At 41.4% G+C, this 26020-nt stretch overlaps 4 protein-coding genes across 8 annotated transcripts in view; 3 read left to right on the forward strand and 1 right to left on the reverse strand.

Moving 5' to 3' along the window:
* Positions 1–13622, forward strand: LOC115753389 (chromatin modification-related protein EAF1 B-like). Its single transcript, XM_030691976.2, is given in 23 exon segments — positions 1–16; positions 19–142; positions 232–286; positions 399–496; positions 595–2020; positions 2119–2238; positions 2380–2664; positions 3345–3530; positions 3711–3791; positions 3973–4024; positions 4094–4593; positions 4673–4726; positions 6047–6104; positions 6195–6379; positions 6503–6556; positions 6629–6709; positions 7079–7216; positions 7318–7434; positions 8714–8811; positions 8961–9176; positions 9403–9778; positions 10957–12704; positions 13098–13622. Coding segments are annotated over 22 exon segments (5922 nt in total). The 3' UTR covers positions 12559–12704; positions 13098–13622.
* LOC115753391 overlaps positions 8222–26020 on the forward strand; it is a 22093-nt gene continuing 4294 nt past the window's right edge. Inside the window, exons 1-3 of one of the 2 annotated variants that reach the window (XM_030691980.2) lie at positions 8222–8227; positions 15121–15131; positions 25354–25555. In XM_030691980.2, coding sequence (XP_030547840.1) covers positions 25374–25555 — 182 coding nt within the window. In that variant the 5' untranslated portion in view covers positions 8222–8227; positions 15121–15131; positions 25354–25373. Of the gene's footprint in view, positions 8228–15120; positions 15132–25281; positions 25556–26020 lie in introns of those variants that run through there. The other variant, XM_048275761.1, reaches the window with a different exon arrangement.
* On the reverse strand, positions 14118–20423 carry LOC115753390 (phosphatidylinositol/phosphatidylcholine transfer protein SFH9). 4 transcript variants are annotated; one of them, XM_030691979.2, is made up of 16 exons: positions 20122–20422; positions 19756–19804; positions 19354–19660; positions 18514–18613; positions 17998–18264; positions 17830–17907; positions 17649–17750; positions 17520–17569; positions 17333–17426; positions 17089–17175; positions 16910–17002; positions 16160–16244; positions 15376–15755; positions 15208–15279; positions 14552–14720; positions 14118–14463 (listed from the first exon to the last, which is right to left on the reverse strand). In XM_030691979.2, exons 2-15 carry the CDS (start codon positions 19760–19762, stop codon positions 14670–14672), a joined length of 1773 nt encoding a protein of 590 aa, XP_030547839.1. In that variant the 5' UTR covers positions 19763–19804; positions 20122–20422; the 3' UTR covers positions 14118–14463; positions 14552–14669. The 4 variants fall into 4 exon arrangements, with proteins under 4 accessions (XP_030547839.1, XP_030547837.1, XP_048131707.1 ...); XM_030691977.2 differs by having other exon boundaries at positions 14552–14723; XM_048275750.1 differs by having other exon boundaries at positions 14552–14723; positions 19756–19825.
* Positions 24291–26020, forward strand: part of LOC115753311 (cytochrome b5-like) — a 25741-nt gene continuing 24011 nt past the window's right edge. The window contains exon 1 of the mRNA XM_048275773.1: positions 24291–24315. Coding sequence (XP_048131730.1) covers positions 24302–24315 — 14 coding nt within the window. The 5' untranslated portion in view covers positions 24291–24301. The remainder of the gene's footprint in view (positions 24316–26020) is intronic.

Here is a 26020-nt window from a genome sequence, read left to right on the forward strand (position 1 = left end):
ATGCATGAATGTAGCTCAGTACTTGTTTTATAGTAAATGCTGAGTTTGATTCCATGGGAGGGATTGTTGACGGCGGAGTTGGCATTGGTATCAAAACCTCTCCACGTCGGGCAGCAATTGAAAAGGCTCAAGCAGAGCTTAGGTATACTTTTTGTCCTAAATCTGAGTATTGATTTCAATGTCCGAATGTTTTAGCAAGACATTAATTAAACTCTTATTTGTTGATAACAGACAAGAGTATGATGTCCGTGAGAAAAGAAGAAGAGAATTGGAGTTTCTTGAGAAAGTATGAAATTTTTTTCTCTTATAGTTGGATCTCCAATAATTTCTTGTTGCAATGTTGCTTCTATGAAGTTCTCTTAATACGGTGCATTTTTTATTTCTGTCTGTTACTTCAGGGCGGCAATCCATTGGATTTTAAATTTGGAGATGTGGCTTCTGTAAGTGGACAATCTGCATCACCTATTGATCGACATCCTGAACAGTTTGTCTCATGGTATGCTCTTCTACTTTTAAACATCGGTGGGTCTTCAATGATTGTGCATGACTGTTCACCATTATTTACTCTTTTTTGATGTCCTTACTGTTTTGCAGTGAAGCTAAAGGTAGTTTTGCTTTGACTGCCTCACCTCATGGAGATTCTATTGAGAGTAGTGGTCGACCAGGTGCTCCTCCAGTTTGTGAACCCAACAGCGCTGATAATCTTTTACTTTTCGACAGTGAGAATGAACTGCCTGAAGGCAGTAAAAAGTCTTTGCGTGCTGATAGAAAGAACTTTATTATGCCTTCGGTGCAATCATCACAAATGGATGGTAGTCGGAGTGCCAAAGATTCAGAAGAGTCAGCAATTTTTCGTCCATATGCTCGGAGGAACAGGTCTCGACTGAACCGTGATGGTGCTCGGTTGAATACAGCTGAGGCACTTCACAGTCGTGGAAGTCATGGATCCTCTATACCTGCACGGGCAGGTATTAAGGATTCAAGGGGTTCAACGTTGGCATCAATCAACCAAAAAGAACAAAATGTGCGGATCGGAACAAAAGGGGAATGTGGAAGTACAAATGGCGATTTGGTGTCAAATGTTACTCCCGAAAGTCGTTTGAATGTGGAGGTAGATGATAGTCAAGCTTTGGGATCTAGTGGGAGCCCCAAGCAAATTGGTTCTGTCGAGGCTAAAGTGGACATTGCAACGAAAATCTCCAGAGATGAGCAGCATAACCAATCTTTACAAGTTGATGGCCAAGAAACTCCAGGGGATGTGGCTTGTGGTGGGGAAAATCTTATCAGAGAAGGGGAAAATATCAGTTCAGACAGTCTTGATCATCGCCCTTCTTTAGCTACAGAAAGGGACGAGGATAAAATCAGTGAGCCAAACAATTCTGTTGAACTAAAAGGGAATGATAAACCTATAAGTAATGAAATTCAGAAAAGCAGCGCAGCATTTAGCACAAAATGTTTAGAATCAGAGTCATCCTCTGCTCCTCTTATGGCAGAGGTAAAAACCGATGCGATGAGTATCGATTCAGGTGGTCAAGTACAAGCGGAGAATGCAGAACATGAAAGTATTCAGAAGTTAACTGTTGCTGAGATGGTAACTGAACAAATGGACGAAAAGACCTTGAAAGGTAATGCTATCCTTAAAGACGAGCAGTATTCGTCTCGTCAGAACCACGTGGATGATGTCGTGATAGCTGGAGTTGAGAAGAATCATAACAGTAGATGTGACCTGCAAAAAAAGGAGAGCCACTCTTCCTCTATTGACAATGTGGATCTGGCTGAAGTAGACCCTGATAGAGAAGGAACCAAATTCACAGTCAGTGATCCCAATGCCAATCAAGAAAAGAGTAGTGCAAGGAGATCTCAGGAGTCAGTCGATCCGTCACCTTCGGAGATTCAGAAGAGCGGTCAATTGGAAACGGATGTTGCTGTCCCCACTCAGCTTCAAGTTCCTTGCAACCGCCTGCGACTAGAAGACAAGGCATATGAAGATTCTATTTTGGAAGAGGCTCGAGTTATCCAAGTATTCTTCTTGATTTGCTTTGTTACAGTTTCCTCTAAGTCTTAAATTGAATTATGTCCTGTTTATATTCTAGAAGATCTGACGTAAGACTATAACAGGCTAAACGTAAGAGAATAGCTGAGCTATCTGTGGGTACCATTGCTCCAGAGAGGCGTCAAAAATCTCACTGGGATTTTGTCCTTGAGGAGATGGCATGGTTGGCAAATGATTTTGCGCAGGTTTGATGATAATTGCTATGCTGTTGGTTCTTCATCATAGTATTCCCGTTACTCTCGAAAAGGATCCCATTAGTCTATCTTCTCCTCGTTTATCCCTGCTAAATTAACTGCGTTGTAAATTTTTTGCTGTAATTTTTCCAGGAGCGTCTCTGGAAGATGACTGCTGCTGCTCAATTGTGTCGACATGCTGCGTCTTCATCACATCTAAGATTCGATAGACAAAGTCAGCAGATGAAGCTAAGAAAAGTAGCATACACCTTGGCAGAGGCTGTGATGCGCTTCTGGCACTCTGCAGAGGAACTCTTGAACAGTGAGGGCGATTGTTCAAGTCTTGATCCGGAAAGCATCCGGCTGGAATTGGATGGTTCAAGACAGAATGGCGGCAATGAAGTGTCTGTGGGAAAAACTAGAGATTCTGTTATAAATGTGGTAATATATGTCAGTGCTGCTTCAGCCAATTTTAAGATTGTCCTTACAAATTTATTCTTCAAGCTTAGATGCATATAAGTTGCATCTTTCCTACATCTGGCAGTAGAACTGCGCGACTCGCTTTTGTGCTTTTCTCATGAGTTGTCATGGCTTTTGTCAATGGATGCATGACTTAAGACACTTTTGACTACATTGAAGTTCAGTAAGTCGATGAATATTATGTTTAATGCATGTTCTTTAGCTCAAAGTTGATGAATACACTCGACCTGGCATTAACGAACCCAATTATTGGTTGATTGCCATGTTTTGTGATATAATGACATTAACGAACCCAATAATTGGTTGATTGCCATGTTATGTGCAGCGGCAATATGGTTTATAGGATGAATGTGTTAGGTTGATTGCCATGTTATGTGCAACGTCAATATAGTATATAGGATGAATGTGTTAGTATTATTACTACCATCCTTAGGGAATTTGTTAATTGTTCAGTGTTAGAATTGGTTTATATAGCCTTTTTGCTCTTGATTATTCCTAGGTCCTCGATGTTTACTTTGTTGGTCTTTGACTCTTTAATTTTCATTTGTTGATAATGTGTCTTGGATATAATTTGATCTTGTTTGTGTTGGAGGTGCTGTTTTCACATGTTGATGAACTGTTTATTTGGCCCGTGTCAGGGATCAAGCAATGAGTTGCCATCGGGAAGTGCCAGAAGACGAATAATTCCTGTACAAGGGTTTGCTATGCGATTTTTGCAACAAAACAATTCTCATGCTCCTGTCCTAGCCGAGGCACCAAAGACTCCTGATAGAATATGTGAAATGGACTCTTTGGATTTGTCCTGGGAGAATAATGTTACAGAAGTAAGATTTTTTATTTATTTATTTGAGTTTGTTAGTGATATATATCCTCTTAGTATTGTGCAAACATCACAATATCTTCTTTTTCACATGTGCAGACAGAGGCAATGCAAACATTATATGCACACTTAGTTATTAGTTATTGTCGGTATATCATGTCTAATGGAATATTTGTTCTGGCAGGAAAGCATGTCCTATGCAATTCCCTTTGGCGCAATGGAGACTTACAGAAATTCAATTGAATTTTATGTAACACAGCTGGAGGTAAGCATATCCAACCAACATCTCCATCAACATTTCTGGCCCTCTCTCCTATTTTGGGACGTTTTCCAATCATCTATTTTTTCCTTTGATTATTGATTTGTTTTTCGAATATCTAGTGTAATAATGGACAAGTAAACTTCTCCTTGAAATTCTGGCTTGATGAATTGATTTACTTTTTCAGAAAAATGGAAGTAGTATTCAAGAAGTTGAGAAATCAACCTTTGATGCTGCAGGTAATGCAAAGAACTAAGTACTTTGTTGTTGGTTTAAGTTTCACTTCTAATAAGTTTATTTGAACATAGAGTATGGATATCAAGAGTTTTTGTACAATGAAGATGAAGGAGAAACAAGCACATACTACTTGCCTGGGGCCTTTGAAGGTAGCAAGTCGTCGAAATTTGCCCAGAAGAAAAGGAAACACTCTACAAGATCATATGAAGTAGAAGCTGAATTGCCCTATGGGCGCTACTCAATTGGCAGTCAGCAGCCCACCATGATTGGAAAGCGGACTTCCAATCTGGTTGGTCCTATACCGACGAAGCGTTTCCGTAGTGCATCTCGGCCCAGGGTTTTAATGCCTTCCAATGCTGGAGGTAGCATGGGTGTTCAGGCTCCCATGAAAACTGATGCTTCAAGTGGAGATACTAGTTCATTTCAAGATGACCTCACTACATTGCAAGGTGTGTCAAGAATGCCAAGAAGTATGGAAGTTGACTCAGTTGCTGACATTGAAAAGCAGCTATCTTATGACCTGGGTGAAACATCTATGAAGACCAAGAAGAAGAAGAAGGCCAAAAATATGGTGAGGAGTTGATCATCCGGAAATAGTGGGTTTTATTATAATAGCTCACAGCTCACTTGATTTCTTTCTACCGGTGCAGAGCTCCCCTTTCGAGCAGGGCTGGCAGGTGGATTCGGCCATGCTTGGTGAACAGGTGATTCTTATTTATTTGGAAGTTGAAAGCTTAGACGGTGTTGAGTTTTGACTTGTGACTTTTGGCCTTCTACTTTTACTTTTGACATTAAAAGTCTTGACTGTTTTTTCACAAGAAACACCATAGTTTTTTAAGAACATGTAAATGTCAGCATTTACAGTGGCCCTAAACTTGGTCATAATTATTTCTAAGTTAACGCACAATTCAAATGTGGCTTATTGGAAGGGGTTTTTAACCAAACGGGCCTATATATTAGGTTGAACTTTCTTATCTGATTTTGAATGGATTAATCCCCGAGTGTGCTCATTTCCTCTTGATATTCTTGACATGGTGCTCTTGGGGAGCTTGGCACCGTTGACATTGTCGTTTCTCTCTCTCTCTCTCTCTCAATAAGTATTTCCTGGGGGCCTTTCAGTTGCTTGTGTAGGATATCTTGAATAGCCGTATCTTAATTCATTTTGGAGATTGTTCATGTTCTTTGCATCCTTGTCGGGATTCATAAGAGCATGGCACTATTTCTCTAATCGAGGCTCTTCCTTCTCTCTCATCCTTCGTGGCTTTCTGTAATTTTAGCAAATAAAGTTTCTTGTGGAATCTGTTGCACATTTCGACATGTCATAATGAATTTTCTTGTCTGTCTTAGGTTCATGTAATGGATTTCTTTTTAGGAACTTCATAACAGTTCCGACATTCATCTCTTCTTAATTAGATATTGGATGAACGGCGCATAACTTTGACTAAGTTTTAGTGGCCTTCTGAAGTTAGGTTGATGACAGTTGGAGGCTGGGAAAATTCGCTATTGTAATAGAGTATTTTAAATAAAATCCGGTGAATCGTTTAGGGGCCTTTTTCCTTAGAAAAAAAGTACCGCTGTATAAAATGTCTTCATATATATGCGCGATTAGTTATCAATTTGTTTCGCTTATGTTTGAGAGGGGTGATGACCAGAATATTTCAAAAGAATTATTTAAGTGAAAAATCTAGCAGAACAGAGGCTGTAAAGCACTCTTGGCTGTTCTAAAAAAAGCATTTATTGTCTTCATATGCTTTGTTATAGCTGCTGCAACTGTTCAGAAGTTGAAGCTAAAGCGAATGCTGAATTAATATTATTGAGGATGTATTGGGCAAAGTCTAAATTCCATCGTTGCCAAGAAGTTAAGCTGAGGGGTCGCCCTTGCACTTGCACCATAGGATTAACTCTTGCAGCAATGCATTTTCATTGTTAATTTTCTTCCTTTGAATTACCTTGGGGTCACCTTATATGCACATTTAGCCAATCACTCATGTTAAGAGAACTCATTTGTACCTTTGGTTGTGTAGAGGGATCAATCAAGAAAGAGACTGGAGAATCACCAGTTTGACTCCAATGGTACCAGTGGTAATCTCATCTCATTTTTCAAATGTTAATGGTGGATTCATTTTAAATCTGTTTTTGCTCCCTAAACCTTTTGTTGTATATGAACTGAAGGTTTATATGGACAACATCATGCCAAGAAACAGAAGATGAAACACCCGCTGGAGAACACTTTCGACAACATCATACCTATGACTGGGATTCCTTCTCCCATGGCTTCACAGAGTATTTCCAACCAAAATAAATTCATGAAATATATTAGTGGCCGCGATAGGAGCAAGAAAGCAAAACTGTTGAAGGTATAGTGTAATTGCTATGCCATCAATGCATGCTCTTGTTAACAGTAATGTTTGTTGCTTCTTTGCTGATTCACTTATTTCTACATTGTGTCTAATTGTTTTAAGCATTTGACCTGTCTGCAGTCACCCTCTATGCAGCCTGGTTCTGGGAGTCCTTGGTCTTTGTTTGAAGATCAGGTTATTTAATTCACTCTTTACGTTTTTCAAGTTTGGTTTGCTTGAAATGACACTTTTTTCCATCCTGCTTAGGCTCTTGTCGTCCTTGTGCATGACATGGGTCCGAATTGGGAGCTTGTAAGTGATGCCATCAACAGCATTCTGCAATTCAAGGTGAAGAACATCTGAGAAAAATTTCTTCCTCATGTATATACTCCTCTTGTCATGCACGGCTCGATACATCTCTCTGCATCACAATTTATGTCTGTAAATGAGTGCTCATGGCAACAAATATGTTCAAAGCTTCTGCCTGGTGGGACTCAATAGTTTCCTTATTTAGTAGGGCAGGAGGGCAAAATTAGTACTAAAGGTGAAGGGTACAATGATGTCATTTATAAAAAGTCATGCTATCAGACCTGATTTGCTATCTGCTTCTCTTTCCTATAGTACATTAAAAAATTTCTGATTACATTTCGCTGGCTTGATTACTCGAAGCATAATATCCTCCTGGTCCTCATTAACCAAATTCTTGTTCCTGTGCAGTGCATCTTCCGAAAGCCAAGAGAATGCAAGGAGCGTCACAAGCTATTAATGGATAAGACTGCTGGTGATGGCGCTGATAGCGCTGAAGATTCAGGATCATCTCAATCTTATCCATCTACTTTACCGGGAATTCCAAAGGTACTTCTTCCACATTTTCGAATAGAACAATGTTGACTTGTTTCCTGAATGTGCCAATTTGTTTTTTATTGGATTTGTTGATGCGGTGTCATCTCTTGCAGGGAAGTGCCAGACAGCTGTTTCAGCGATTGCAAGGCCCTGTGGAAGAGGATACCATTAGAGAACATTTTGATAAAATAATTCAAATTGGGCAAAGGCAGCGTCAGCGGAGGATACAGGTTGGTCCATTGTCAGCATGCATGAGCTACTATGCAAATTTGAGTATGCTTTTAATTTGAAGCCTCGACTTTTCCTGGGTTATCGGCATCCCTCCTTTGAGTATGCCTGCACAAACTCAGCTTTCCATGACTATATGCTCCATGAATGTTATTTATCAGAATTATGTCCCCCAGTTTTTAGACCTAATGTGCATGAGGGCCAGTGTGGCTGAATTCAGCATGATCGATTGGCCATATGGATCCTTCTCTTCAGGTTGTATTATACTTAGCCAATTTACAAAATTGATTTGTTGTTTTTTCTGGATGATGGCGTTAGTAATGATTACATTTGTCGAACACCCTCCTAAATTTGATGTTTGAAAATTGCATAACAATTATTTACAAGTCCATACAGATTTTTTTCTTGATAAAAATTAACCCCTACTTATGGCCGCTCTTCTCCATAATCTGAGCATCCTCTTTCTCAGTTGATAATACGGCTGCATGTGTAAGTTATATGGTGGTTTTCTAATAATCCAAAACATATACGTGTAACTCCTTGGTTAAATGTGATTTGTGATGCTTGAGTTTTTGGTTTGAAGATTTGCCCTAGCTAAAAGGTTTTTGCTATATCTTGCCACTGACCATTGACTTTTTTGATATGGTAAGCAATAAGTGTGCTATCTGCAAAGCCACCCAGTTATATTAACATGACACATGTGAATTTAGGATATAAATTGAAAATGTGGACAAAATGGCATTGCTTACTACGACGGAGATATCAGAGAGACGACGCCCTTTAAGCTCTTAAAAAGTTTAAACCATCTATTTTCTTCTTGACTGCTTATCCATATAATTAGGTAATTGAAGTTCTAGATTTAACTTCTAGTTCTTTTCTTTTTCTTGTTATACCCCATTTTCCTACTTCAGGTCCAAATTTGCTATGTATCTGCTTCATGTTGTTTACTTGGCTTCATCCATGTATTTAATGAACTCCTCTTCCATTGTCCACTGGCCTTCTAATAATGTCACTATGATAGAATGTGTACACATTGTGTGTATATTACTCCATCTCAGATTGGCATGTTTGCATGTCAGTTGTTCTGTCTTAGTTAAAGAAACTGGCATAATTTACCTTTATATATTCTGTGCACCGCAGTGACATAATGTATGTATGAAAGGAAGGAATTTAGTATTAAAGTATGTGGACTTTGATGAGTACATAATTTGAAAGCAATTGTATTTCTTTTGAAGTAACAGTGATCTCATTTTGCAACTCTTTCCCTTTTCTTTTCTGAAGAATGAGAACCAGGACCCAAAGCAAATAGCAGTTCACAATTCACATTTTGTTGCTCTTTCCCAAGTTTGCCCAAATAACCTAAATGGAGGAGTTCTCACGTAAGTGCTATCTTTTATATGGCGCAATCTTCTCATGCCTTTCTGTTCCTTTTTTCCTTTTAAGGGCATATTCTCCTGTTGCGTTGCTTTCTCTTGCTTTGAAGTTTGTGCATAGTCATGATGGTTTCCCCCCCTTTATCTCTGTGAAGGCCCCTTGATCTCTGCGACGAAACTTCATCAAATACCGACTTTCTTCCTGTTGGTTATCAAGTTCCTCATGGTGGTAACTTGGCAATGTCAAATCAGGGTGCTGTGGCATCAATGCTTCCTGTATCGGGTGCATATCCACCAGTTCAAGTATCTGGTGGTATGGGTATGGGAACGAACTTATTATCACCTTCTAGTCCACTCAATGCTTCTCTCAGGTAATTCTCTTTCTTTAATTGTTTTTTGGGATGAGTGATAATTATCACTAACGCTAAATGGGGAAGCAAGGGAACTTACTCCTGCTACACGACCAAATACCTCACATCAGTCACTCAATAAATGAGTTCCATCTCGCGTGCTATTTTCATTTTTATGTCACATTTCCATGTCATTTGCAAAACAATTACAGTAACTATGCTATATCGGTGTGCTGAATGTTTGCAGAGATGGCAGATACAATGTTCAAAGGCCGTCGCCTTTACTGGCTGATGAGCAGCACAGGATGCAACAACACAGTCAAACCCTATCGAGCAGAAATCAGCAGTCAAATTTGTCTATTCCGGGGAATATTTCTGGTAATAATCGAGCTCGGATGTTGTCTAATGGAAATGGCATGGCTATGTCATCTGCAATGAATAGAAACATTCCAATGACAAGACCTGGGTTTCAAGGATTGGGTGCATCATCAGCGCTAAATCCTAATAATATGCTTTCCTCGGGAATGGTGGGTGTGCCAAGCCCTGTAAATATGCACACAGGATCTAGTTCTGCTCAAGGAACTTCCATAATGAGACCTCGTGAGGGGATGCATATGGTGAGGGTGAGTTGTTTCATCCAACAAACGCATGAATGGCAATTTTTCTGCTGGTTATTTCACTAGTGCTGCCTCTCCTGTGGTTTTGCTTGGATGGTTTATTTTGAAAACAGTTCCTTCAAATGTGCATGACTATGCTAATCAGAGTCTTGTCAATGAAGTAACTGCTAAGGCTTGTTAGGATTTAACTTTCAAACCAAATATTCATCTATTGTGCCTCTCTCTCTCTCTCTCTCTCTCTCTCTCTGTGTTTGTTGTGAGGGTGGGTTCAGCCCACCTCCCCCTCCCCTTCTCCCATCACATCTTTTCTCCCCTTTTGGTTCTCTTTATTTATTTATTTATTATTATTATTATTATTATGATGATGATGATGATGATGATTATGGGGTGTTGGGGGCGGGGGGAAGAGTTTGATCCATGTCTTTACATTTTAGCTACTAGATATCATGATCAATTAACGACTCTGTAATTGCTGTAATCATATTATAGTGAATTCATGTGTTAATCAGAATCTTTTCAATGAAGTAACTGCTAAGGCTTGTTTGGATTTAACTTTCAAACCAAATATTCATCTATTGTGCCTCTCTCTCTCTCTGTGTTTGTTGTGAGGGTGGGTTCAGCCCACTTCCCCGTCCCCTTCTCCCATCACATCTTTTCTCTCCTTTTGGTTCTCTTTATTTTTATTTTTATTGTTGGGGTGTTGGGGGTGGGGGGAAGAGTTTGATCCATGTCTTTACATTTTAGCTACTAGATATCATGATCAATTAACAACTTTGTACTAGCTGTAATCATATTATAGTGAATTCATGTGTTAGCTATTTAGAGATGCCTTACCTGGAGATTGTGTTTTCTACGCGTTGACTTTGATTTGATATAGTTTGGTTGAATGGTGCTGCCTGCTTTTGTTAAGATTAGTCTTCTTGGTGATTTTGAGATACGGAGCTATGCTGCTGCTCTGGTATATGCTTATAGTTTGTGCCTCTGGTCTGCCTTTTGCCTTGGACTACATTCCCCCTGGTGGCGAAGGGTGACAACTTTTATCACACTCAATTTCTGCCTATGAAATGTTACTGCAGTGCTGCTGTCAGCATTGTTTCAGTAGTGAAAAGTTCTCATCATCTTATGGGTGGCATTGCTACTTTTTGGAAGGAAAATTGATTCTTGGAAGTTCTCTATTGCTACAGGCCGGCCATAATCTTGAGCAGCAAAGACAAATGATGTTGCCAGAACTTCAGATGCAGGCTACACAAGGGAACACCCAAGGTATTCCCCCAATCAATGGACTGGGTGGTTCTGCCTTTTCCAATCAGATGACGCCCCCTGCTCAGCCATATCCAGGCCATACCCAACAGCAACATCAAATGCCCCCGCAACAGTCTCATCCACCAAGCCACCCTCAAAATCATGTTACTGGCTCACAGCAGCAAGCTTATGCAATCCGACTTGCAAAAGAAAGGCAGCTGCAGCAGAGGTATATGCAGCAACATCAGCAGCCGCTTGCAGCCTCTGGTTCTTTGATGCCACACATGCAATCTCAATCTCAAGTTCCCATGTCCCCTTCCCTGCAAAACAGTCCCCAGATGCAGTCACGACCTTCGTCTCAGCCAGTACCAATACCCCTAACACCAGCTTCCTCTATGAATCCCATTCCCCCCCAGAACCTACAAAAACATCAGATGCCACCTCATGGTCCCAGTCGAAATCCTCAAACGAATGTTGCTGGGATGAGTAATCAGATGGGGAAGCAACGCCAACGTCACTTGCAGCAGCAACAATTCCAACAATCTGGAAGGAGCCACCCTCAGCAACGGCAACTGTCCCAGGCCCAGCAGCAGGCAAAAATTGTGAAGGGAATTGGAAGAGGGAACATGGTGCAACAGAGCATGCCGGCTGAACCTTCTCAACTAAATGGTCTGTCCGCAGCCCCAGGAAGTTTGGGTGGTGAAAAAGAGTGTGCGCGAGGTCAGGGCTTGTACTCTGAGACTTGTGTAACCCCTGTTCAGTCATCGAAACCTCTGGTTTCTCAGTCTTTAAACCATTATCACCTGCAACCACAGTTATCTCCTGATCCAGCACTCCCTTTGTCAAAGCCACAACAGGTGCCATGTCATTCTGACCATGCAACTCCAGTCCAGATTCCACCACCTGTTCCTCCCGGACAAAGTTCCACAGACTCAGTTCAAAGTGCTCCATCTACATTGATGGCTTCCAACCATCTGGAGGTACAACTGCAGCAACAGCCACGGCAAAAGCAGGTTAATCAATCGTCACCAATGCCACAGAGGATGATTCAGCAGAATCGTCCAAATTCTCAAATCGACCGAGTCCAAGGAGACCAGAAGTCAGTCAATAGTACCTTACAAGTGGGAACAACTACGGTAACATCTCAGGCATCTAATGATTCTGCTAATAGAGCAACCTTTGCGAGTTCTGCCCTTCCTTCTCAGTGGAAAGCATCAGAACCAGGATATGATACTGGTATCTTGCATGCATCCAGTCCAAAAGGCAGCAGAGTGAACTCGACTCTTCCAAATCCTGTCAGGAGTGAGCCTTTGACTAGCCAAGGAGTAGGTCAAAGGCCATTATCAGATAGCTTGACTACTAAAGGGGACACTGTTGGAGGCATTGCATCTGAGTGGCAACAGCAGCAATCACACCTAAAACAGTCTTCTGTGCCGCCTCCTCTACCGCAACTGCACTACCAGACAGAGGAACGACCTTCACAGCTAGAACAGCGATCACCCCAAGAACATCCTCTACGTCCGCAATCTCAGCAGCAAACATAGCATTTGCCAGTGGGCCAAGGCGATCATTGTACATCAGACAGACGAATCTGATGGGGTGAATGAAGCAACTGGCTGATGTAGCTGTTCTGATGGCAGTGGGTCCTGGTAGGCTCGGATCAGCATGGCCTCATGACAGTGGTGTACAGGTATATACTTTATTCTGTTTTCTCCTGGTAACTGTTGCCTAATTTTGTTATTGGTTGTATGATCGGGTGGGTGGTTATCTGTTAAACTGAATTGTGTTTAGGGTTCATAAAAGTTTCACGGTCTGCAACGATTTACTCTGGAGACAAGAGGTTAGTCTTCTCTAAGTAATAACATCGACAGTCAGTCCAGATGGGTCAAGATAAACTGAAGTGTTGTTACATTTACTCTGTGAATTTGTTCGTAATTAAGCCAAAGGGGTTTAAGAGAGAGAACTTCCACACTAGGTTGGTGGAGAAATTACTATTAGTCCAAACCTTAAGGGAATACAGAACAACGTTGAGGATCTCTCTGATTGCATTATAATTCAATGAGCACGTTCCACTTTGGTGCAGATTATGCTGGTTTTCCCAATGGGGACGTCGAGGTAGACAGAATGGCAATGGCAGTTTGCTAATTCTGAAAGTGAAGGGATGTAAGCCAGGCATCATTACTTTTCTAACCGGAATTCATGTATATTACCAGTAGCCTAGGGATTCGGAGGAGAGAGACAGATATAGAGATTTTGTACAGGTTCTCTTCCCCCCTTTTTACTTTTACCTTCCCTTTTAGGCTTCTCTAGGTTCCTCTCTCCTCTTAATCAGCGGCCTGCTCGTTCCTGGCCCATTAGATTAGTGCCTGCATCATTACCCTCACAAATTCAGTGGGTACCAATTATTTTCACAGGCAAAAAAGCCTCTGCAATTTTGTGAATATATGGGTTTCGGCTGTATAGACTGGTCCACTATGTTATTACAATTATCCCTCTCGGCTTTTTGCCATGTACACATGCAAAATAGTGTATCCTGTAATCACAATGATGGGCGGAATGCAATTTGCTTACCCCATATTCTTCTGTAATCATTCACGTATTGAATTTCTGGTATGGATTAAGATACGTTGTGTGACGATTGATCCTTGGAGTATGACTGAAAAAGAGTGTCCATTATCGAGTTACCCGTGCTTGGAAATTTGATGGGACAATATGCCGATCCTACTTCGTAGGGTGTAGACGCCCTTTTGTACAGGACGTAAGATTTGCAAGTCGTGTTTCCCTCCTTGACAAATAGGTCAATTTTGGGAATTTCTAAATAGATAATTCGAGGTTCATGCGCCTATCCCTGCCAATATCTAACGACCGTTTTCACGAGGATTTCTGCTGGTTAGTAACCGGTGGCAATGCAACAGTTCCACCGCGATATGATAGCTTAATGTTCTCGAGTTCTTTTTAGTTTTGCGACAGCCAGGTGTGTACAGGAGGTTGTTTTGCAACACAAGCGGAGCAAAGTTAATGGCAGCAAACCGGAAGTTAATTGTACCTTGTAAGGTGGCGAACTGGCTACGCCATTTTGGTGTCGACTTGATTTCTAATGCCGTTGCCATAAAAAATGATAGCATTGTCTGCCATTTCTACTCATGAGCTCATCGCGAATCAAATCAGATGGGTGTCACGAGAGAACATATCGCTCTGCAAGCGGGCATTTATGGACAGTTGAGTTTTGAGTTTCGGTGACAAAATAGTGAGCTCTTGGAACTTTTATGTCAATATGCTTGTGGTCACGTATATCACTCCGCATGGGAAAAATCTCATTATGTACAAGGAAATATGAACATGGGGCACATTCATTCTATGCCCGACTAGAGAAATCTGGGGTCTATATACACATCAGGCTGGTCCTTCCTAGGTTCGCCTACCAATTAGGAAATGCTCGCATGAAAGACCTGTGGGAAGCAGGAATAAGGTGTGTGAGAGAGAGAGAGAGAGAGAGAGAGAGAGAGAGAGAGAGAGAGAGAGGGAGAGGGAGATCACCTGGAATTATAAATATTGCGGTCCAGCGAGCAGTAAAATCTTGTTGCAATTCTCTTCCCAGGAGGTACGAAATACAGCCGAAAACATGAGAACTTTCTTTCCGAAAAAGAAAAGGAGCTCAATTTCCTGGGGCGCATGATCTATATCTCGGCCAACAAGTGTTTGTTCCCTGCTATAAGATAGAGAATTTACGAGGGAATATGACGAGCAGTATCAGCTTTACAATAAGAGTTCATCTACGAGGGAAGAAGACAAATCTACCCATTCGATGTCATATCTTTTCGGTAAAGAAGATGACAAACCCTCCGACTGACAGCTGTGTCTGACGATTTGATTACGACTTTTCTCAATAGTAATCAATGCTAACGTACATGTCAGGTTGTTCCATGGCAAAAAATTTTGAAAAATTCAGACTTCCCACTTTGGTACGGCCTACACAACTGTAGGAATCTAAGGATGATGGGAAGACCTTCCAGTGACTACAAACTCATGCATCGCAGTACTTCAAATGAACTAATGCCGGAAGGAAAAATTTACTAGCTATGAACCAAATGAAGCTTCATGTGTAGAAAAACAATCACATTATCTATTATATATAGAAGGAGAAGAGCTAAAAAGTTTCTCGCTCGCAGTTTCAGGGGTAAATAGAAACTTACAGCTGATCTTTCCTTCAAACTTTCAAATGATTCAGCAAGTTCTACTTGCTGAGATGCAGTGGCAAGCAGTGCCTACAGTGTACACGTTTAGCATGAAAATCAGCTCGCGGAAAAAGACAAAAGACTTCATTTCTGATAGCTTCCATACGATTTAGGAAAGATACATACCCTTTTTGTTTTCTGCAGATCACATTCTATGGACTTAATGCGTCTCATGGACTCGAGAAGTATGTCCTCTTTTTCTGGGGGTATTTTTGCATGTTTATTAGCTAGTTCGGCCACCATCATTTCTAAGTTTTGCAGCCTCTGCCAGCACGGACGTAGCGAGTTCTCTTCTATAACCTGGGATGCGCCTTGTGCTCTTGACTCTTCGCCATGAGATCTACCCTGGTCTTCTGACTCTACGCCACGATGTCTTACTGAAAAGTTGCTCCCTACCCTCTGGAAGAGAAGATATATACATCCCAAAAATTTGACTAGCAAGCGAACTATAAAACTTGCAATGGGAGGAAGAGCTCTTCTTGGAGTATTGGCATCGGTCAGATGATCTGTCAATATCACCAAACGAGATTATTCTACTGTTTGTTTTACAGATGTTAAGAACTCAAGCTAAAGGGAAACGATTAGAGTGCCTCCATGGGATTAAATTTACCACTACAGGGAAGTTCGCTTCAATTTTCTCACAAACGACATGCTTCTGTCATGGATTAATCAGCACAGATCATGATTGAGAAGTCATCTAATCAAAGCTAAATTCATACCTTTCTATTTTCACTTGAGAAAAGAGAATGGTAAGACTCAGCAGTTACATCGCAGATAAGAGACATATATTCAATGCCTATAATGTGAGGTTCTACCTATTACACAATTATACAGTGAACTACAAAGCCCAAAGTATCCAATTTTGGCATATGGTTCACCATGATCGAAATGTGGCAGAATGGTCAAGTACCTGTTAAATTAACATCTCCATTTCTTTCAGTGGCATCAACAGGCATTATTGCATTGGAGGAAACTCCGGGATCTTCCATTCTTTCCTGGTGTAAAATAAAAATGTAGAAGTTTGATCTATATGTAAAGAATAGTACATGGATGGCATAAATATATGCTAATACCAATTATAAGCCTATGTCTTCAATCTTGATCGAAATTTTCATTTCAGGATTAAGAGAATGATCTCAGAGCAGGTTTTCATCATCGAAAGACAGCTTCTACATGCATCACCAACAAATACACAGTAGAGTTAAACAGTATGCCAATCAATGCGGTACTGTAATTTTTCTGTAAAACTAAGTCATAGAGAGATGTTCATATAGATTGTAGGATATCGCGGAGTTACATGAATATTAGCATTTTATTTTCTCACTACCTACCTACCTCTATTTTGTCTTGCATAGAGAGTTCTATTCTGCAGGCAGTCACTTATGTATATTAAAACCACAAAATAGCCATAAGCTCAGAGTTTTCGAGAAGCTCTATCAACTACTTTCCATATATTTTTCCTTCATGCAAGCAAACAAGGTCGTTTTGCAATGAAATGTTGGAAGTTTCTATTTTCCATCAGTAAAATGGCATAGGGGCTATTCAAACCTCTAAACAATCCTTTCTTCTTTAATATTCAATTGAAAATTTGAAAGAAAAAATTCTATATACAGAAACTATCATGAATCAGGAAAAAGGTAACATCAAATTGCGAACTTACTTTATCACAAGGTGGTATCCAATGCACAAGGTCTGAGGCACCTTTCCTTACCTCTGGTAGCAGCTCTTCCCTTGACACATCATTACTGATGTTCTAAAAGAAGGAAAAAAACGGCATCATAAAGTATACCTTGTAGTTCCACAAAATTTTGAAGGAAGACTTGTCTTGCAAAAAGGTACCTTGGGTGCAAAGAGCTCCGCTTCTAAATCATATTCATGGTAGCTTTTTATTTTCTGCAAATACATTGCTTCTCCGATGTGGACTAGCTGCACAGAGTAGATGAACTGTTGTAATATCTATCTAGCACTACGAAGGCTTGATACGTTGACATCAACTCAAAAATTTTGTAATTTGACGCATCCACATTCACCAAGTCGGCACTGATAAAAGAGATAGGACTCCAGTCATTGAGTAGGGCCGTACTTTCATTATCTCTGGATCAGTCCACGGTCCCTTGTCTAACCTAAGGCATCCACCTTCACACGAGCAAGTTCCTCCAAGAAAATCTGGCAATTGGCTGCTCCATGATAAAGATGCTCGCATAAGTCCTATTGCCTAAATTAACAATTAATAGACAAACTTCCCATGAAGTACAATTTCAAGTACTGACCTCGCATCTATAACTTCCAACAACTTATTCCTGTATTTGGTCCCCAGAACCTGTAGGTCAACGCAGAACCATTAGGGATTTGTGTACTGTTAATTATCCAACTAAGAGAACAAGTAGCATGAACCATACATGTATCTTTGAGGTAGTCCTTGGGTCAAGAAAGCTCTTTGCCGTATTCCAAAGCAGTTTAAATCCTTGACCAGAATTAACAATGAATAGCTGATGCAATGTCTGCAAAGAGTGAAATAAATAAGTGGAATTGCCTAGGCATTGGTTTTTGTCAGTCACACTCTTGTCATTATTAAGCTACCTCAGGGTAGTTGTCGTTATCAATTTTCTGCATGCGCATAACAAGGTCATGTGCGATCTTTCCAAAGCTCATAAAATTCTGCAAAATGTCCAATATATCACTTGGTTATACACTGAAATAGATATATGACAGGCACCTCTTGACAAAATATCATAGTTCACAAATTACCAATCCTTGGACGTCCAGTATGGTTGTTGTAGAGTCGATGTGCCTTTTTGCAGCAATGGAGCATGCGGGGAACTTTTCAGCAAAAGCTTTCTCAAAGCCTTGAACATGGAACCGCAGAAACCGATCCACAGTTGTGATAGACATCAGCTTGCTAGGTTCAACTTTTCCAAGGCGTTCGATATATACAGGTCTTCCTCCTCTGTCAACGCCATGGTAACCATGAGGATAACATGACTTGACTTGCTCATACTCATCATATACATAATCCTAAAATGGAGAACCATATAGCAGAAAATGTCAGAAGAGAAATTAGAGGCAATGCACAGAGCCAAATGAGAGCTTTCAGGAGCAAGCAATGTATCAAACTAAATACCCAAAATGTCAGTGGAACTTGGTTTGGACAGAGACTGAACTAGAGTGCATCGGCCCAATGAACCTCATGTGCATCTTCGCCCTTGGAAATATACGAAAAGCAAAAAGATCAAGACGAGACGGCGATGGCGATGCCAAGTCTACCTGAATAATAGTATCTACTCCATACTCTTTCCTCCAGTTGAGCATTTGTTCCCACATATGGACTGTTTTGTCTAGGTCAAATTTCCTTGCCTTTAAGAATCTGCAAAAAAATGGGGCAATATATTGGTGACATCAGCTAAGCTGAAAAGTGATAGACATGGAAGCTGATGAGGGGTAATAGAGTTACACACCAAAAAAGGTAAAATATAGCACAAAAATTGGAATATGGCCTGACAGACCAATTGGAAGATCATCTAAGAAAAGCAATCTAACGACCTGATAGTTTCTACTAGTCGAAGACAGCTTACACCATCCATCACTGCAGTCTAATTCTTTTCACGGTTTGAAAATGCTTCTCCATTGTCTATTTACACATTGATGTGCGAATTATGGACACCTAAATACGACCAAAAAGACAAAGCATGCTCACAAAAAAAAGCACTGAGACCCTTGAATACACATCCACATGCTTTACAAATGAGGAAGTACAGTGTAGGCTGCAGTGACAGAAACAAAATGTTTAGGCTGCAGTGACCCATGAATACACATCCAAATGCTTTTGCAAATGAGGAAGTATAATGTAGGCTGCAGGGACACAAATAAAACACTGCGATTTCCTGAGTTCAACGCTGGAAACCAAGTCATCCACTAAAGGAACAGACAATATAGGTGGCGACAGAAATGGAACCAAAACTACCCATCCTTTATTCTCTAGATTGAAAGTCCTGAAACATGCGCCATTTTCAAGATACCGGAAAAGTACATCTTTTAGTGCTAAGCATACAGTCCACCTTAAACGACCACTAGACCTGCGTACATTTTATAAAGAACCCTAATTACCTCAACATTGTGTGGTAATCATCATGGAGAGGTGGAAGCATATCCCTTGTTATCAATGTCTGACGGAAAGCCTCGACAGCCCTTTCCTCTTTCGCATCTCGCACGTCATCAACAGAGATCGATGCGTATCGGCAATCGGCGATGCGCTTACCGCGCTTTTTAAGAGAATGCGAGATTCTCGTGGACGCGATATTCATGGCCTTCTTCTTGAGAGACCTGGACCGCGCTCTCCTCCTCTCATCGTCAGATATTTCGTAATCGGACCTCCTCGCCTTCTCATCGTCGAGCATGGCCATCATTGCTTCCCCTGTAATTACCAGCAATCAAAGGCTAAAACTCCACGAATACATCTCCAATTGAGTTAAAACTCATGCTCGGAAAAATCCAAAAGCAACAAACTACCTGACATTCTACCAGTCTCTCCTGCGTTCGATTGGCTTCGATCTAGTATCTGCGGAGATCAAAGCATAACCTACTGATGAATCAACCTCACGAACTGATTTCAGTTTCAGGATGCAAATACGCAGTGACACAAAGCACAACAGACAAAAAGATCCGGATCGAGATAACAGCTCGCGACATTGATCGCTACAGTCTCGGTTCAGCTCGCCACTGCTCGCTGACGCCGAACCGAATAAAATGCAGGACGAAACAATCCAGGCAACCGCAAGAACAAAAAAAAACAAACAAATAAATAAATCGAGCAGTCAAACAAGAACGGCGAAATCCGGCACAAGCTGCGATGATCGATAGTACTTCAATACCGACCTGAAAATCCGGGAAGAAATGGAGGTCGAGATCGAGGCTCGGTCGAGCTGTACAGAAGCGGAGGCGAACCGAATCGGCGATCTAGCTCGGAATCTCGAGATGCCTGGGACAACAGGTTCACGCGGTTCAGGCGGAGAAGGAGAAGAAGAAGAAGCTCCGACGGAGAATATATGCTCTTCGACTCACTTGCATCTTCATCTGAAACGAATGCGAATAATGCAGCTCTCTCTCTCTCCTCTCTCTCCTCTTTCCAAGAGGAGAGGTTGCTTTTTTACTAAGTTGGCACTCCCTTTAGGTTCTCTCTCTCTCTCTCTCTCTCTCTCTCTCTTTCTCTAGCCTAACAAACTTTTAAGCTTTTTAGATTTTTTTCCCTTTTCGTTTTTAATTGAAAATTAAAACTAAAATCCTGTAGAGAGAGAGAGAGAGAGAGAGAGAGATCGCGGGTCTTTCTCAGAAGAAGCGTTACGAGGCGGGCCTTCTCCCGCTTTTGTTTAATGAAACGCCAGACCGTTCTGTTGTTGCTTCCCTTGTTTTCTCGGAGGCGGGTCGCCGGCGCCGTTACTTGACGGCGACGGCGGACGGAGGTTGTGAGGTTGCGCTTCGCGTGCAACGCCTTCTCTCTCTTCTCCCTTAATTTTCTTTTTCCACCTTTTTTTTTTTTTCCTTTGACCGTTCGCATCCACGCAAAGATGCCGAGGAGAAGAAGTATTTCGTTTTTATATCAAAGTCGGGGCTCGTCAACCGACGCGAGGTTCGTGGCAAGGGAGTTTGGTGACACTCCCACGTCACGGACCACTCGCATTGTGCCACGTGGATTCGTAAAATTAATGCTCTTTAAAATACATCTGTATGTGTATAATAGTATATATTATTTATTTATTTATATAGAGTATAATGAAAAGGGCACATGCGAGAGGAGGAAGAGTGGGATTGAAAGAGGGAGAGATGCGGGGCACCTACCACCATGTTGTGGGGCTATGTAAATCCTATGAGGCGGTACATGTACACAACACGTCCATGTGTCCCCTCCTAACTTTTATTATAAGGCTTCTGTATGTAGATGATTAAAAATCGAACATCGAATATCTTAAGATGAGATAAGCCGAGCATGCTCGAACCCATCTGATAATAATTAGGTGAGTCGAGAAGGGTCGTTATAATTAGATAATTACGGAGGAAATCAGATGTGAATCATGCCATTTATTTGGAAATTGCTATGTTTTATAGGAAAAACCGGCATTATCAGTATATTGCATTTTACGACAATGGGTTGGGAAGAGAGTTTCTAGATTCCACCGTTGGGTTTTGTCCCCATGCCCTTTTGATAAACCGCAATTTGCGATGTTGGGGGACGAGAGTTGGGATCGAAATCAATGAGCTGACTTTTTGGTGCTTAGTTTGATTAGGGTTTGGTTCAATGGCCAACAATGCTTTGATGCCCTTTTGGATTCAACCAATACTTCGGTTGAATCGGTGCGAGGGACCATCATCACCGCCCAAGAATGGACGGACACGATTCGATTGGATCGCAATCCTTGGTCCAGTTTCTAGAAGCCGCGCACGTGCCTTTTTTTTTTGGTTTTTTCCCACCTGCTCCTCTTCTCTGGTCGGGGGATTGAAACATTCCATGGGCTGACGAGACCCCGTGCTCACGTGCATTTGCCTGCGTATTGGAAAAAGCCCCGACTTAAAAAGGTTGACGATGGACGACCAGCGTAGCCGCCTTCCTAAATGGTGTGGCAGGAGTCCCGTACTCTCGGCGATGCGTTCGATCGGAATGGGCGATATTCGTACAGATGAATGGATTGCTTAATTTCATGAGCGGGTTCAGTCTCGTTTGTGAATTACCTGAAACGTATCGGTAGGCATCGCCATAGGCGGTATGTGTGCATCACTCCGTACTTCCTAATAGAAACTCCAATTCGAAAGTTTAAGTTATTAAGGCGAAGAGAGAACGCGTGAATATAAAAAGCATATGCAAAAGAGACATAAGATTTGCTTTTATAGCATTTATACTTTCACCCTGAAGATCGTTAAGAGAAAGCCCAAGTTAAAGAACCTTCAATACAGGATGGTAGCCGTACATATGCAAAATGACAAATGGGATAACACCGACCTTGGCTGCCATTGGAGATTGGGGCGCATTTCTGTGCCCTCTCCGATCCGTCATTAGGATGTCGTTTTTATACCCAACACCACCCTATGCTCCCTCCAAACGGTCATTGAGATCAAGCTTCTACACCGCACCACCAAAACTCCAAAGTCTCGGGAATGGCCATTGATCAACCGTCGGCTCTAATACTATTAACTGTTGAGAATCCAATCTAAAAATTTAAGCCGTTAGACCGAAAGAGATCGCATGAAACATATAAGTTTTATTGTCAAACGATATGAGATAATATTTTAATGCTTCTATTGCCCTTCGGAGAGCACGACAAAGAACATTAAATACAAAATTCGAGTCCATTGCTCCCAAACAATTGACCAATAGAACACAATGCATCGACGTTGAGGCAAATCAATATCTTAAAAGTATCGTCCGAAGGGGTGCATATGAAAGTCCCTGGTCAAGTTCTAGAAGAAGTATTCAACCGACGATGTTTCAGGAAATGTCTTTACGAAGACATCACTTCAATAACGTCTCTCTTCATCGTTCCACATACCACGTAAAGCTCTGAATTATTAATGATCCTTATACTATAGCCACTTTGCGATTTTGTTCCTCACTCGTTTATGTAATAACAAGATCGATTCTTGAACTAATATTCCGTCGCAATTTCAAGACGCATTCTCTGTAATTCCATTCCAATATCGGTGGAAAGCATTGGGCGAGCGTTGGAGATGAACACGTAAAATCAACAATTGATAGACAGCTGAAGAGAATTTCGAGGAAAAAAAAAAAAAGATCCTTGTACTATTACGTCCGTTTAATTTGGACCATCGTGCTTTGTTTTTCTAACTGATTTGGTTGCTAAGAGAGAAATATTATTTATCTCGCTATAAATTTGGCCTCTAAATTAGTTTTTGTCCCTATAGTTGGATAGAAAATTCTAACTAAGCACGGGGAATCGATGCGTGGCGTCAACGCGATATGAATAGATACATCAACGGCCAAAGCCTGTAATAATGATCACATGACCACTAAATCTCTAAAAGTAGTACTCAAGTAGTGTTCCCGGGGTCAATACTAGTAGTAGAGGTGTCAAACGGGTTTAGGTTGGGTCGAATATGGTCCGACTCGTATTGACCCATTTAATCCGTTTTGACCTATTTTTATACAGTATAAATTTAATGACATATACTCAACTCGACCCAACCCGATCCATACCTAATTCATACCCGACCCATATTTCTTAAACATTTATATATTTGACTAAATCATATAATACTTGTTCTAATAATTTGATTAAAAAATAATATTGTTAAAACACTTTTATATACAATTTAGTAAATTCTTTTAATTTTTTTACATATATTTTAATTTTTATATTTTTCCTTTTTTTTTTTTTTTCTTCTCCTCCCTCTGCAACTCCTCCTCCGTCCGCCGGTTGCGGGGCTTCGGCAACGGTTGGCAGCTCGGAAACCGGCTGCGTCCCGGCGACCTACAGCTCGGCCAATCCAGGCAAGCACCACCAACACCGGACATCCACCCGTTTTGCAGCTTCTGTTCACTACCGGCCACCACTTGACTCCATAATTACTCTCTTTGGTTCACTATTCATTTCCATCTATTGGTTGACTTCCGTCTCTTATCTTTAGCTCGATTGATGATCGTGATGGACACTAGGCAAAGTTGCTAAAGCCAGATTTAGCTTGTCCATGTCGGTGAGGTAGATTTGGTGTTGCCATCAGCCTTGACGGCGACGAGCTTTGTTGGCGCACTTCAAGGCCAATCATAGCAAAGTTGTCAGCTGACTTAATGTTGGAGGATGATGAAGTTGGTTACATAAAAGATAAGCACGACCGCTATTAATTTGCTAGTTATGAACTGGATCACCGACTTGCGGACCTGTAATATCCGGAAGCTAGCATGGATGGCAAAAGGAGAACAGTGGTCGCCGAGACAGATTTACAGAGGGAGGAGATGGAGGTTGCGGATCGAACTCGTGGCCGTGGCGACGACAGTAGCGGCGGCCGAAACTATGATGCTGGTTGGACCGCAAAGGCGAGGAGAGAGAGAATGAGAAAAGAGAGGAGGAGGAGATCGGATCCGGAATGAACCGCAATGGCTTCGTGATCATGGGTGTGGCGTGGAGTTGAAAAAAGTGAGTTACCCATATAGAATGGGGCTTCCTCAAACTGAGTTATAAAATGGGTACATGACCCATATTGCCGCCTCTAGCTAGTGGCAAGATCTGATCATGGGTCTGGCGGCCAATGAAGCCGGCCAGGGCAGATCTAAGCCACAAGGGCCCAAAGACATTTTGGGCAAGAGTATCCAGCGAAAACTTCCGCCCGGCCCAAAAATCTACGTAGAGATATTCCATGATAAGCGTGTATGACAAAGAAGGTTGAGTCGATCATGAGGTTCTGGCCCAGCCCGCCCTATGGTCACCTCTATTTGGAGCTATTCAATCGAATTTTTTTTTTCTGTTTTCATTTGGACGGAACGAATACAACATATCGGATCTAAGTCTGAAGTGACAATACATGGATCGAATCTGGGCATAGCCGACAGAACATGAATAAATTTTGACTTTTGTAATCTTTTCAATTTTTTTTTTTTTGTGATAAATTTGCTCTCATACAACGTCAGAGCCGGATATTCATTTTACGTTAACAATTTCTCTCGACACATGGTCAAGAAAACTGGGGTTTGTCCTGAAATAGTGAAACGGAGAAGGGACCCCATTTTATCACCAAAACGAATCGTTTTTGTACTTGTTCAAATTATTTATTTATTTGTTTATTTTCACGCTCTCTCTATATTTTCTTTTTCTTTTTCTTTTTTTTTTTGTTTTTTTTCCTCCTCTGTTATATATATATTGAAGAAGAAGGGAGATATCGAACAAAAAGGCATATCCCCTCTATTGATTCTCTGTGTCCCCCAATGGCATCGGTGCACATGGAGCCAACGCATCCTCGCTTCACTCTCTAATCTTCTTCTTCTTCTTCACGTCGTCGCCTTCTTCTTACTGCTGTAGCAGTAGCATGTACCAGCGGTAGCTGCCCAAGAGGAAAAAAAAGAAAAAAGAAAAGACAAAAGGCAGCTCTTTTTTTTTTTCAATTCATTTTTTGTTTTCACTCCACGAATGTCTCCGCCACTCGCTCTTTTGAGCCATAACCCGCCTGTTATTCCCAATCTCGAGTCCCTCCGCCCACGACCCGTTGTCAGTCGTTCCCGCTCTTTCGCTATCTCCCGTCGCAGAGTGTTGCTCTTGGAGCGGTGTGGGAGCTCAGCGACTTCGGGTGTCGGCAGAGGTTCGAGTCTCAGGTGAGCTTTTGAGTTTCCACATGTTGCGCGATTGGACAGAGGGAAAAAATCTTGATGTGGGTTCTCTTGCTTGTCTCGTGTTACGTGGTATGTGTCATGTGGGTGTGTGTCTTTGTTTGTGTTCTGGTATCTTCATTTTCACGGCGGCGTGAGTGCTTAAGGGTGGACGCTTTCTAGTACGATTGCTGAGGTTGTAGTGCATTTTGAATTTATGAGCATGTATGTCTTGGAGCACTTCATTTATTGGTTGGTCATCGAGGGAAGCCAGGTCAGGTTCTTGGCCTTCTTTGATTTTTAGCTGATCACTTATTATGATGATATGATGTGGCCCAGCTAAGTTGATTGGATGCAGGGTGAATGTACTGGTTCACTGTGCGTGATCAAGCTCTAGTCTGTGCCCGGGCTTGCATTACTTGGGAAGTGGCAGTTGTGTTCTATAGAAAGGAGAACTGCAATATGATTCCT

This window comes from Rhodamnia argentea, chromosome 1, assembly GCF_020921035.1.
Source record: "Rhodamnia argentea isolate NSW1041297 chromosome 1, ASM2092103v1, whole genome shotgun sequence".
Lineage (NCBI taxonomy): Eukaryota > Viridiplantae > Streptophyta > Magnoliopsida > Myrtales > Myrtaceae > Rhodamnia > Rhodamnia argentea.